General features: G+C 56.4%; 1 protein-coding gene across 1 annotated transcript; it reads right to left on the bottom strand.

The window, feature by feature from the left end:
* Positions 1-5,640: 5,640 nt before the first annotated feature.
* On the bottom strand, positions 5,641-11,600 carry FEV (FEV transcription factor, ETS family member). The gene is given in 6 exon segments (XM_060105928.1): positions 5,641-6,221; positions 8,216-8,290; positions 9,033-9,156; positions 9,158-9,268; positions 11,267-11,422; positions 11,487-11,600. Coding segments are annotated over 6 exon segments (1,161 nt in total).
* Between the last annotated feature and the right edge of the window lie 1,097 nt (positions 11,601-12,697).

Below are 12,697 nucleotides of genomic sequence, written 5' to 3'. Positions count from 1 at the left end.
AGATCCTATCATTTTAAATTTAGTACGTTCTCCAGTTACCCCATAAAGAAATGGAGGATGCACTGAGTATAGGAGGCTGGCCCATGTGGTGGTTGTGGCCACGTAACCAGTCAAGAGGCTGGTTCTTGGTGAAGCTCACCAGGTGGGTGACTGGCCTAGAAAAGTAGATGTAGCCACTCAAGATCCTTCCCAGGACACGGGGAGGGCATCTGGTTGGGACTGGAGGGGAAGAGGCAGGTGCTTGCTTTGTTTGGGGTTGTTTTCTTTGTTTGTCTAATAATAGAAAACACTGATATGTGTACAAAGGTACTTATATAATCATGTATTGTTTCAACCCTATGAGGTAGGTTCTGTTATTATCATATCCATTTTATGGATGGAGTAATTGAGGCACAAAGAAGTAAAAGTAAATTGCTCGAGGTCACACAGCTAGTAAGTAACAGAGCCAGCCCTTGAACCTAGGATGTCCGGCCCCAGAGCCCTTGCACTTAACCATCGTGCCTTTTGTTTACAAAGAAAGGAAAGGAGGAAATAGCAGAGAAGATCCAGTAGGAGAGAATTCTCGGAAATAGAAAAAGTTACAGTCAGTGGGACATTGGGCCACTTGCCTCAAGACCCACCATCCCAGGAAAGAGGAGGATCAGGGGAAAATCTTGCTGACCAAACTGATGTAGGAATTGCCACCAAAGTCAAGTTGTAGTCAGACCCTCAGCCACACCCTAGAGTACAGTGATCTACTCAAAGTTTGTAGGAACACAGTTAGGAAAGTGAAGGCTTGCAAAAGACAGTGGGGCAACGGAACAGTCTGTTTTGTTTTTTTTTAATCAGACAGAGGCACTAACTAACTAAAGACATGCGTAAAACAAGTCATCAATACGTCCATTGTAACCTATCATTTTCTGCTATGACTAGACAATTAGATGGAGCACGGCTGCGATGGGTAGGCTGCAGGTCACACCCACACGAAGAAGCTTTCCAGGAAGGCCCAGTGAGAGGGGATCTGGTGTGATGGGTGAGGACTTGAGCTCTGGGGTCACAGGCTGAACCAGTCACTTAACTTCTCCAAGCCTCAGTTTCCTCATCTGAAAGTGGAGGTAACCATCCCCACCTGGCAAGATGTGGCCAAGTCAAAGGAGAGACCACAGGTAAAGCATTAGCATAGGGCAGAGCCTGGCACAGAGTCAGGTTCAATAAATGGTAGGGCACATTTGTATTATCAGCAGGTCTACTTGATGTGAATTATAAAAAAGGTTGAGGAACAAGCTGAAGTTAAGTGCATTTCAAAGACACATTGAGGGCTTCCCTGGTGGCGCAGTGGTTGAGAGTCTGCCTGCCAATGCAGGGGAAAGGGGTTCGTGCCCCGGTCTGGGAAGATCCCACATGCCGCGGAGCGGCTGTGCCCGTGAGCCATGGCCGCTGGGCCTGTGCGTCCGGAGCCTGTGCTCCGCAACGGGAGAGGCCACAACAGTGAGAGGCCCACATACCACAAAAAAAAAAAAAAAAAAAAAAAAAGACACATTGAAGGGAAAATGAAGGCCAGAAAAGCAGAAGACTCTGAGAAAAGTACATCACAGTAATGCATTTTGATGTCTGTCTATGGTCACATGGGCTTATGTATGAGAAAATGCTTTGTAAGCCTCGGTGCCCAGGTGATATCATTGTTCTGTGGCTGTGCAGGTCTATGGCGGTGTGTGGGCATGGATGTCCTCACATGGCATGCTAGTTGGACTTCTGATTCCATCTGCAAATGACGGCAAGTGGAGCTTGGTCACAAGGAGCGCACGTTACTGGAGGACCCACGGGTCTGTGTAACCCCGGGAGGGCGGGGGAGTGAGCCTACAAACACAGTGACCAAGGCCACTTGGGACGATGGAGAAGCCACTCCGAGCACTGGGAAAAGGCCTGGTGAGGAACCAGAAGGCACAGGTCCTAGAACAAGCCCTGAGACTTTGGCCAAGTTTTTTAACATCTTGGGCTTTGGTTTACTCATCCTCCAAGTGGATAAAGCAATCCCTGCCCTATCTTCCTCCATGACCCTGGAGGGGATCAATAAAACAATGGAGGTGAAAGTGTTTTGTAAACTCTGTAGTGCAAGCACGTGGCAAGGCGTGGGGAAGTGAGCCATATTTTCACCAATGACATGAGTGAAGAGATAGAGAAAAGGCTCAGACCTTCAGGGAATGAGAGAGGGGCTGGATCCTGGATTGGGAGAGAGAAGCAATGCTGGGATCAATATCTTGGAGAGCCAAGGACCAAGAGGTTAAGGGTCAATGAGGACAGGCCTGGATCATAGGAAGCTGAGTGTGGTAAGAGTGTGGCTTCATCAGGGTTTGGGTGGAGTCGAGTCAACCCAAGACAACAGTAAACGGAATCCCAGAATTATCTGAAGGTTAGCTAGCAAGTCAGTTGACAATCTGGGACCAGAACTCAGGTTTTCCAATGCCCAGTCCTATATATCAGCTTCCCAAATTGGCTCCTTGGGCAGGAAAGAACAGAGGGGCAAGGTGAGCTTTAAGGATGTGATATCCCAGGTAAGAAGACCCCCTAATCTAACAAGACTTCCCTCAGCTTCCCAACGATGTCTAAACCCCTCCTTTACCAACTCACAGGACTTCAAGAGTCTCAAGGTTGAAGTTACCTAGTACACCTCCCCTCTCAACCTCCAAGGAAGGGTCTGCTGAACGCTCCAGTGACAAAGCACTCCTCATCATGGTCCATAGCAGAAGGTTCTTCATTAGATCAGGTTGACATATTTGTCTCACTGTAGTTTTCTACCATGTGTCCCAGTACATGCATCCAGGTGGTCTGCCACAGGACATCTCTTTGAATAATTGAGGACAGCTCCCATGCCTCTTTCCCCACTATGATTTTCCAGACCACATCTCCCATGGTTGGTTTTCCAGCATTGTTCCTCTTCACTTCCTGGGTCCACTATTCTGTCTGTTCTCCGTTTGGTCTTCTCCTGAAGTGTTATCTAACACTGTGTACAGTATCCTGGAGGCACAATCATTATAGCAAGTGGATCATTTCCTTCATCCTAGGGTGCCATAGCTGCATCAATGTGTCCTCAGATCACAATGGTTTTTTCTGCATTTACCATACAGGCTCTTGTGTAACATTGTGTTAACTAAGACACCACTAATTTACACATAGGCTTTACAGAGCATCACCCTTGCATGTCTCACACTCTAGCCTTTAGAGATCTAAGTACAGGACCTCACACTTCCTGCCAGGAAATTTCACCTTTTTACATTCAACCCACAATTCTTAGCAGCCCAGATCTTTCTGGAACCTGGCTCTGTCTCCCCAGTGCATTCTTTCTCCCTCCCAGCTTCTGCCCCCTGCAAAGAGGCCCTTTGCCTCTCCCTCTAAGTCCCTGAGGCCCTCACCAGGCTGGATTCCTCCCCTGGCCATCTGCTCCTTGGAATACATGATCCCACCTTCTTACCCCATGAGGTCTAGAGAGCATAACAACGGCATGGACCATGCTGATACCAGAATGTTAAGGGACTAAAGCAGGGTACCATTCAATTCCAAAGGGCACAGAGAAAAAGGAGATTAAGACAAAGCATTATAAATAGTGGCCTTTGTGTAATGAGACTGTAGGTGACTTTTCCCCATGTTTCATTACATGCTTAATTCAACTAATATTTCATGGAGCCCTTATTGTGTATTTTCCAAATTTTCTATGCTGAGTGTGTTATTTGGAAAACCAGAAAAAATAAAGTGAAGATGAAATGAAAAGAAATGAAGACTCTTTTCCTAGGTGGACCTCGATGATTTCATTCCCTTTGGGAAGGGGCATTCAGACCCTCCCTGCACTTAGTTGTCCTGCCTTCCCTCTGCATTTTCCCTTCTAGCCCATGGGGCACAGGGGAATCTCCTCAACTGCCTTGTGGGAACCCAGGCACTCTCCCACCAACCAGCAAGGAACCTTTGGTCCAGGAAGAGATACGGCTCCTGGGAAAGAAACACTAGGACCGTGGAGAAGGGGGAGCAATGGGCTTGCCTTGGTGTGCAGCTCAAAGTTCTGGCTATCACTCAGGTACCTCCCCCGTGTTGTTTCCGCCTAAAGGAACGCGTTCAAGGCAATTTTCCTGCCAACAGGTTTTGTAAAAGGCTCGGAGAAAGCATAAGAGCCATGGACCCCGGTGGGCACAGTATTCAAAGGGCCTCAGGTGGTGAGGAAAATGGCCCTGCCAGGAGGATGACCCACTTGACCCACTTCCCAGACTTCTCGAGGCCGGACTTGGGGTACAGGGCTAGGGTTCCCCCCTTTCACCCTCCTCTGTGAAAGCCAAGTTTGGCCTGAAGTGTCGGGTTCTCAGTTTAGCTGCAAAACCTGGCTCTGGCTTACCCTCCTGAGACCAGCAGAGGGCGCGCGCCACCCGCGAGAAGGAGGTTGCAGCCGCCAGCGCGGAGGGGAGCGGCAGGCGCAGAAGGGGAGAGTCTCTCCTGAAAACAAGGTGGCAGATCCAGAGAAAAGATAGCGCTGGAGATAGGGGGACGGGGTGGGGGGGAGCGTTTGTGAGTGGGAGTGAGAGAGAAAGTCTGAGTGAAGGTAGGATGGGGAGGAGAGGAGAGGTGGGGAAGGGGATGAAATGGAGGGACTGGGGAAAGACTGAGATGGTGTGAAGATGAGACAAGGCGGGGTGGAGGTTGGGAGGAGGTGAGGAACTTGCGTAAGGATGGGTGAGATGGGGGAAGGTGGCATGCCGCTGCGCGTTGGGAGGGAAGTTGGGATGGGGTAGGGTGAAGGGGCAAGTGGAAGGCCGGATGAGGCAGGCTGGGCTCGACTGCCAGGTAGGACGGGCGCTGCAGCAGGAGCCCACGCACTAGAGGCTCCGCGCCCCCCTCCAGTAGCACCCAAGCCTGCCTGCCCCCATTCTCTCGAGATTTTCCTTGGCAAGCCTTTCTGCTCAGGCCTAAGGTGGGCGTCTCACTACCTTTTCCACCACCACCACCACCCCGCCCCCCCGCCAAGGTTTTGGTGCAGCTAAGAACAGAGAGAAGAGGCAGCGGGGAGCTTGGGAGCTTTAATAGGTCTGGAAGGGAATAGAAACACAAGGCAGTCCTGTGGGAGGTTGGGGACGGGAGGAAGGGGGCCCGGAAGCTACCTAGAAGTGTCAAGGGAGACGCGGCCCTTACCAAGCCCGCTGAGGTGCCAGGGGAGGAGAAGGTGGACTCTGCTGGGCCTCGGCCATACTGGAATCGGGGCAGCTCCGTGGGGGACAAAAAAAAGAGAGAGAGAGAGAGAGAGAAAATTTGGAATAAGAGAGGGGTCATAATGGAGGGGCTTCCAGGAGCCAGAGGGAAGTACAGATGGAGGGGAGGAAAAATCAGGGGAGACCCGAGAACCCCTTTCAGGGATCTGAGGTCTAGAAGAAGGTTAGAGGAAATGCAGGCACAGTCACCCTCCCTCGGGGGTTGCGGGATGAGGCGGGGGGGGGGCAAATCCGGTGTTAAAGGAAGATTGAGGCGACTTCAAGCCCCCTCCCCCGGGGCTGGGTGCAGCGGGCGGAGTAAAATCTGAGGTTGAAGAAACGGCGGCGGAGGCGCCGGCCCCTCACCGGGATGTGGATGGGACTGAGCGAGGCTCTGGGCGCCTGGGAGAGGCCACGGGGCATCCGGCCGCCCCGTCTAGTGGTAATGGCCCCCCAGGTGCGAGGCGGCGGCCACCGCGCTGAAGGGACCGGACGGGGGCTGCAAGCCGGGGCTGGGGTAGAGCGCGGCGGTGGCGGCGGCGGGGCCCGGGCCCGGCCAGTAGGAGAAGCCGGCGGGCGCGACGCCGGCCGAGGCGGCCATGAGGTTGAGTTTGGAGAGGCCGGGGAAGGGCAGTGGAGCCAGGCTGGGTGGCAGCTTGTAGAGCGCACCGTCCTGGGCGGCGGCGGCCGCGGCGGCCGCGGCGGCCGCGGCGGCGTGAGCGTGCGCGGGGGGCGGCTGGCAGGCCTGCGCCAGGCCCTGGAAGTCGAAGCGGTAGGCGTAGCGCTTGCCGTGCACCTTGCTCATGATGTTCTTGTCGTAGTAGTAGCGCAGCGCGCGGCTCAGCTTGTCGTAGTTCATGTTGGGCTTGCTCTTGCGCTCGCCCCAGCGCCGCGCCACCTCGTCTGGGTCCGTGAGCTTGAACTCGCCGTGGCCACCCTCCCACGCGATGCAGCCGGCGTTCGCGCGGTCAGCCAGCAGCTCCAGCAGAAACTGCCACAGCTGGATCTGGCCGCTGCCTGTGGGCAAGGGGGGCAGTCAGCCACCGGCGGGATGAGGGAGGCTAGCGGCGGGGGAAGAGGTGAGGTGGGAGACGACCTCCCTCCCCCTCGAGTCGGGGGTGGGGACCGATATCAGGGAGGAAAATGGCACGTCCAGCTGTGTAACTGGGCATAGCTGGAGCGGCTGGCCAGGGAGAGGCTGATCAGCAAAGCCGTCCCTAGCCAGTACCGCGCTTTTGCACAGTGGAAACGAGTCTCCCACTAAGGAGGACGCAACCCCGCGGGCGCACAGCTTTGTGAGAATTGGGGTGAGAAGGAGAAGCATCACCTCCTCTGTATAGAGGTAGAGGCGCTCCAAGGCACAGGGCTCTCAGAGGTGAGCAAAGGCGGGATATCAGCCCTTCGGCTGAGGGCCCTTACTCGGTGCAGAGCCTGCACAACCGCACAGGGTAGCCTACATAGGTGGTTAGACTGCCGCATCCCAGCTGGACCACGTCCAGAGATCCAGAAGGAAGAAGCAGGCCTGCAGCAGGATCACCCCAGCCACCGGACAAGGCATACAGTTGGACTCCCTGCCCGAGGTGGAGATGAGGTGTGGCTGCCTTCCTCGAGGTACCACATCAGACAAGAATGGGCACAGTGGCTCCCTAAGCGTGAGAGGAATGGCAGCCTCTGAAGTCTCCCCATCCTTGCCAGCGTCTGGTGCTGGGGCTACTCCGGTTCGGCCTCTTTTTTCGAAACAGGCGGGATTCCCAGGGTACCAAGGTGTCGTAGTTCCCTGAGGGCGTGATGCGCCGCTCTGAGAAGAGGAGAGGAGACTGGGAAGCCTCTCTGCTTGGCTCCCTGCCTCCTCCCATCTTTGGCCAATCTCTAGACTCTTCTGCCCCGTCTGGATTTGGGGGGTTGCTAAAAACGGCCAGGAGGCTTTCCCGGGTAAGTGGGTAGTGAGAGAGAACTCCTGCTTCTCTGTCTTGGAGCCTCAATCAGACAGTTGGAGAAAAATCTTGATAGCATTACCCGCCCTCCCCGCCACCACCACACACTCTTTCAGAATAAAAGGGATTTTCCTCAGAACTGTCTGATTGTTTCAAGTTGAGCCTGCTGAAACTCTGCTTTTTTCAACAACTCGCTCAGGACCCAGATGCTGCCCTCCAACATCATTTTGATCCCAGTCCCTCCACACCAGCCCGGTGAGAAGCTGCCTGGCTCCAGGTCAGGAGCGTTGAATTTTAGGGTCAGAAGCAAGGGAAGATTTGGGTAAAAATGTGCATCTGGTACTGAGGGACGTAGAGGCTTGGAAGCTCATTCCTGTTGGGTGTTGTGTTCCCTTTTGGATAAAGCATTTGCCAACCTTGTTTTTCTGGTTACGGTAACTTGGTGAGATCTAGGGTACCGACTGGGTGGGGACCTGTGAGGAGGCTTGGCCTGGAAGGCCGGCCAGGTTTGGCTGCCAACATGGCAAAACCGAGGATAATTTAGCCACCGGCAGAGAGTGGGTGGCCAACCTGGGAATCAACTGCAACGGCCCAGAGGACTTGGCTCACAGAGCCTGGCATGGGCCAGTGGGGCAGGTGGGTGCTGGCCCTGGTGCTAATGGTGACTCGGCCTGGAGTGGCCAGGGAATAATTCTCCGGGTCACCTTGCTGGGCGGTGCCGATGCCTTGGGCTCCCGCTGCCAGTAGGGAAATGACACCAAGCACCTCAGCCCCAGCCCCACAGCAGGAAAAACATTCCCAGCTGAAAAGGGGGTGGGGAGAGGATCTTCGTCTGCCCTGGCCTTCGAGTTCAACCCTGGGACTCAGCAGGTGCAGGAGCCAAAGGCCAAATGAATGTTCCCCCCACCCCCAGCCTCCCCACAATCATGCCCCGACCCTCTGTTTCCCAAAGCCCAGCATTGCATATCGCTCCCACCCTCTGTTCTGGTGGCAGTGGCGCCTGTCCGTATGCTGTGGGTACCCCGGACGCGATCCACTGTCTTCGCCTCCGCCCGTCCACCCCGCCGGCCAGCTCACCTTTTTGTACCGCGGGGCTCAGCGGCCCCCACCCCGGGCTCTTTCCTTCCTTGAAGAGACCGTCTCCGACGGGATCTGTGGCAGCAGGAGAAAACAGTCAGGCAGATCCAGGCGGAGGTTGCCGACTTGGCCGAACGGGCCCCGGGCCAAGGCTCAAGGGGGAACTGGGGGGTGCCTTGGCTCCCCGGCGCGAGGCTGGGGGCCCGATCCGTCCGGCTCCTCCTCCCGGAGCCTGGCCCGGGCGCGCGCCGCGCGGAGCCCCTCCATAACGCCCAAGTCAGGAAACGCGTCCAGGAAAAAGGAAATCCGCTTTCTGAACGGGCCGGCGGGAGCCTTATAAAGCCGAGCGGGGTTTGCGCCAGCGAGCCGGAGCGCGCAGAGCCCACCGGAGAGGAGAGGGCGCCTGGAAAGCTGGGCTGGTGGGAACGCTCGGAGCACGGAGGTGAGGGGCCACGAGGGTGCACGGGAGACTCCCGGCTGACCACAGCCTCCCAACACTGCACGCGCACTGAGCCCCCTACCACACTGTAGACCTCTGCTCCCCCTGCCAGGCTCTTTCAGCCGCTGAGCTGGCACTCTTGGCTTCCCAGGCTCCCAATCTGCTCACTTCAGGTCCTCTAAACCTCACACTAAAACCCCAAAGAGCTCCATCTGCCTTTAAGGTTTCCCAGTGCCCTAGACTGCTCAGTTCTCCCAGAGATCCGATTCTCTGGACCGCGCCCCCTTCCCTTGGACCGCAGTATCCCCTTCCCAAGCCCCAGCCCAGACTTCCCGCCCCGGGTCGTGGTGCCTCCAGCCCCCGGCTGGTCCCTGGTACCTGGCAGGTACATGTTGATCAGCAGGGGCTGGGAGGCGCCGCTCTGTCTCATCGCCGCCAGGGCCTGGGCGGTGGGAGGTGGGGGGTGGGGGTGGGAGAGGGGGATCGCGTCAGGCTTTGCGCTCCGGGGCACCGATCCCCGCCCGAGGCGACAGCGGGTGACAGGGAGAAGGCGCTGGGTCCAGCAAGGCCTGGCGGGAGGGGGCTGCCCGGGTGTGGCGGGGGATGGAGGGGTCCTGGAGCGATGCTCCCAGCTACCAGGCTGCTCGGAACCCTCCGGGCCCCCGCGCGGGCAGGGGCCGCAATTTCCGTTTTAATTAAAGAGCTGCAGCCTCGGGCCCCCGGACCCCGCCCCCGCCCCTCTTATCGCCCCATCGCAATAAAGTCTCCGACTTGCAGCGCGGCAGCCAAGCGCACCCGGCAGCCCCCCGCACCCCGCAACCCGGGAGACGCGCGGGGGATGGGCCTGGGCCTCGCGCTCTGGCAGGGGTCAGGAGCCCATTTCTTTTCTGCCTCCCGGACTCTGAGCAAACAGGATTGGGGCGGGGTACCCGGCCCCACCTCGGAACCCCAGGGCCACAACGGGGTGGGGGGCTCCCTCCTTCTCACCCATCCCCCCCACCTCACCGCTCCACTCTCCTCTCCTCCCCCCACCCCACCCCCACCCGGGTTCCCGTCTCCAGGCTGCGTTATCTGCATCTTCACTTTTAAATTTCCGCTTCCCTCCCTCTCTCCTGTCGCTGCGCTCCGGGTCGGCAGCCGTTGCTCCCTTTATCTACCCCCCTTCCTCCATCCCCGCTACTCCTCCCTCCTCTCCTCTCCCACTCTCTGCTCTTCCCTGGAGACCCAATCTCCTTCCCTGTCTCCCTGTTTTTTTCCCCGGTTTCCTGCCTTTCCGGGGCTCCCAGGCCTCTGGGCCAGCGCTGGGGCGTCTCCCGCACAACTTTTAGTGGCTTGTCCTTCCTCCCCCTTTCTAGGTCTCTCCTTCTTCTTCCATCTAGTTCCTCCTCCTCCCATCTCCCTTCTGTCTCCTCTCTACCTCTCCATCCCATCTCTCTCTTTCCCTTCCTTTTCTCATTCGTTTGTTCTCACTAATTTGTGGCAAATGGTAGACTCGTGATCCCCCTTCCATCCCCCGCAACCATTTCTCTTCTATCTTTCCCCACCCCTTGTCGTCCCAGCCTACCATCTACCCTCACAACTCTTCCCATCCTGATTACCCCAGAACTAGGCTGCAGTTGGCACCTTGCTCTAGCAGGAGTTAAAACACGTGCACCGTACAAGGTCCCCCGACCCAGGGGGAGTGGAAGTAAATACACTCCGAGGAAGGGGCAAAGGGGGGTATTAGCAAAGCTGATGTGGTCCCCAGGTGGCCTGGAGTCTCTGGGTACCTGTGGGGCTTCCTGGCTCTGGAGGGGCACACTAAGGATGGATGCTGGCTGAAGATGAGTCTCTGGGACAGGAGCCCACCTGCGGCCATGCAGCACCTGGTGACTCCGGTCAGAACTGGTAATCTCAAGGCCTTTCTCTCCCACTGCTTGACTTCAGGAAGTGAGGAGGCCTGGGCCTTCAGGGCACTTGGATGGAAGTGGGCAGGTTTTCTGCAGGATCCCTGGTCCTGGGTTGCCTGACTGAGGATGGCTGGGAAGTCCAGCTGGGGGAGGGGTTTCTGTGGGGCCTCTTGCATTCTTCACTTGCTGTAGCTCCTGGGGTGTTCCTCCTTGCTGGGGGAGGGTATAAAAATCAGAAGGAACCAAGGAGGAGTGTGGGAGGCGAGTCTAGGGGAAAATGGGGGGTGTCCCAGGACCCTAGAGGATCCTAAAGGGACAGGGGTGGAGGCTTCAGGATGTGGAGGTGGAATCTGGTGGGGGAAAGATGAGTGGTTGGGATGCTCCCTAGGGACAAAACTCAGGGCTTTGAGGGAGCAGAGGGTCTTGGGGGTCCAGCCGAGGTCTCACTCCCGCTCCTTCCTGCTTTCTCGTCACTTCCCCAGATAGAAAATGAGGAACGGGAGGCAGCAAGTTTCACCCACTAATGCTCTGAGTGGAAGGCTGAGGCAGAAGGGAGAGGCGCTTAGAGTGGGCGTCTATCTGGACATCCCAGCTCCGAGCTGATGAAGGATCAACAGCTCAGGCTCTGCCCTCACCCCCACCTCACTGAGGACTCAGGGACTGAGGGGTAGGTGGGCTCTGGGAAGAGTTTGTGAGGGAGTGAGGGGCATACGCCTACCTCACCTGGATCTTGGCTGCACCAATGGAAAGGAGATGACCTCCTCTGTCCCCGTTGGCCTTTGGCTGAGTGCAGCCAATGAGCGAGTCCAGGCAGCTTCCCTGCCATCCTCCTCCCGCCTGGCTGGGTGTGAGCCCCACCGTGCTCTGCAGACCATCAGCCTGCCCAGAATAGAAGGACGGTAGGAAGGTGAAAACACTCAGGCCCAGCCTGGCCTCTGCGCACCCCCTCCTTATCTGCTGATGTGGGGAGCAGTGTTGGACCCGTGGGTCTAAGAAAACCTAGAAGGTCGATGCTGGCAAAGGCTGCAACAAATATCAGCTCCCCCAACTCCTTCATTGTACAGGTGGGGACACTGAGACCTAGAGACAGAGCGTGCCCTGGTCAGGGTCACACTGCCAGTTCCTGAAAGCATCTCGCTGGGTGGTCCTAGTAACCATGGACCTTCCTGGAGGGAGGGCAGCTCAGCTGATGGTAGTTACCAGATCTCCCTTTGCCCACTGCCTGCCCCCAATACAGGCAGTGCGGAGATGGGCTGCTGGGCTCTGAGGCCAGTTTGTCTGGGTCTGGGCTCAACTCCAGATCCCCCATTTCTTAGTTGCGTGGCTTTTGGGGAAGTTACATAACCTCTGTACCTTAGTCTCTTCATCTGTAAAATGGGGATCATAGTACCAACCATACAGAATTATTAGGCTTATATAACACATGCTGAGTGCTCAGACAAAGCTCCATATATTTAGCTGTTGTTACTATTACCATGCCCCCAAGGGGACAGTTAGGAACCTGTGACCACACAGGAACCCCAGGCTCCTCTGGAGCCCACAAAGGTTTGGGGCTCTGCTGAGGCCTGAGGCTTTCGGCCACAGCTCAGGTCAGCCTCCGGTTAACAGCCTGGATTTGGGGTCTGGAGCCCTGTGTTCAGGTCCTGGCTTTGTCACCAATTAAGTGGATGACCTCATCAAGGCTTCTCCCTCTCAGAGGAGCTCCAGTTTCTTCATTGGTGAAATGGATGAAGAATGGAAGCTATCAGGAGGATCAAATGTGACAGGGGCGATGGACTTCAGAACCCATCTAGGTATAAAGCAGAATTCATACCCCACCTAGAACTCTGTCCTTGGTCCCCTGACCCAACCCGGAGATCCATGGGGAGAGGCAGGGAAGGGAGGTCCTATGGTAAGTGCCCTAGTTCTTTTCTGAACCACAAGCATTTTCAGGCAGTTCTCCTTGAATCCTCACAACAACCCTGTGAGAAAGAGAAGGCAGGACTCAATAGCCCCGGTTTACAGGTGAGGGAATTGAGCCTGGGGGATGCTATGTGACTGGGTCCCGGGTGTTCTGACTTCTGGTCCAGGACTCTTCCCAAGGGAGCAGATGCCTGACTGTGCACAGCTGGGCCCCTGGGAAATGCCCAGGTCCAAATCTGACTTTTCTCCAAC

This window comes from Mesoplodon densirostris, chromosome 8 (genome assembly GCF_025265405.1).
Source record: "Mesoplodon densirostris isolate mMesDen1 chromosome 8, mMesDen1 primary haplotype, whole genome shotgun sequence".
Classification (NCBI taxonomy): domain Eukaryota; kingdom Metazoa; phylum Chordata; class Mammalia; order Artiodactyla; family Ziphiidae; genus Mesoplodon; species Mesoplodon densirostris.
Note: the sequence above shows the minus strand (reverse complement) of the source record. Positions and strands in the feature narration are given on the sequence as shown.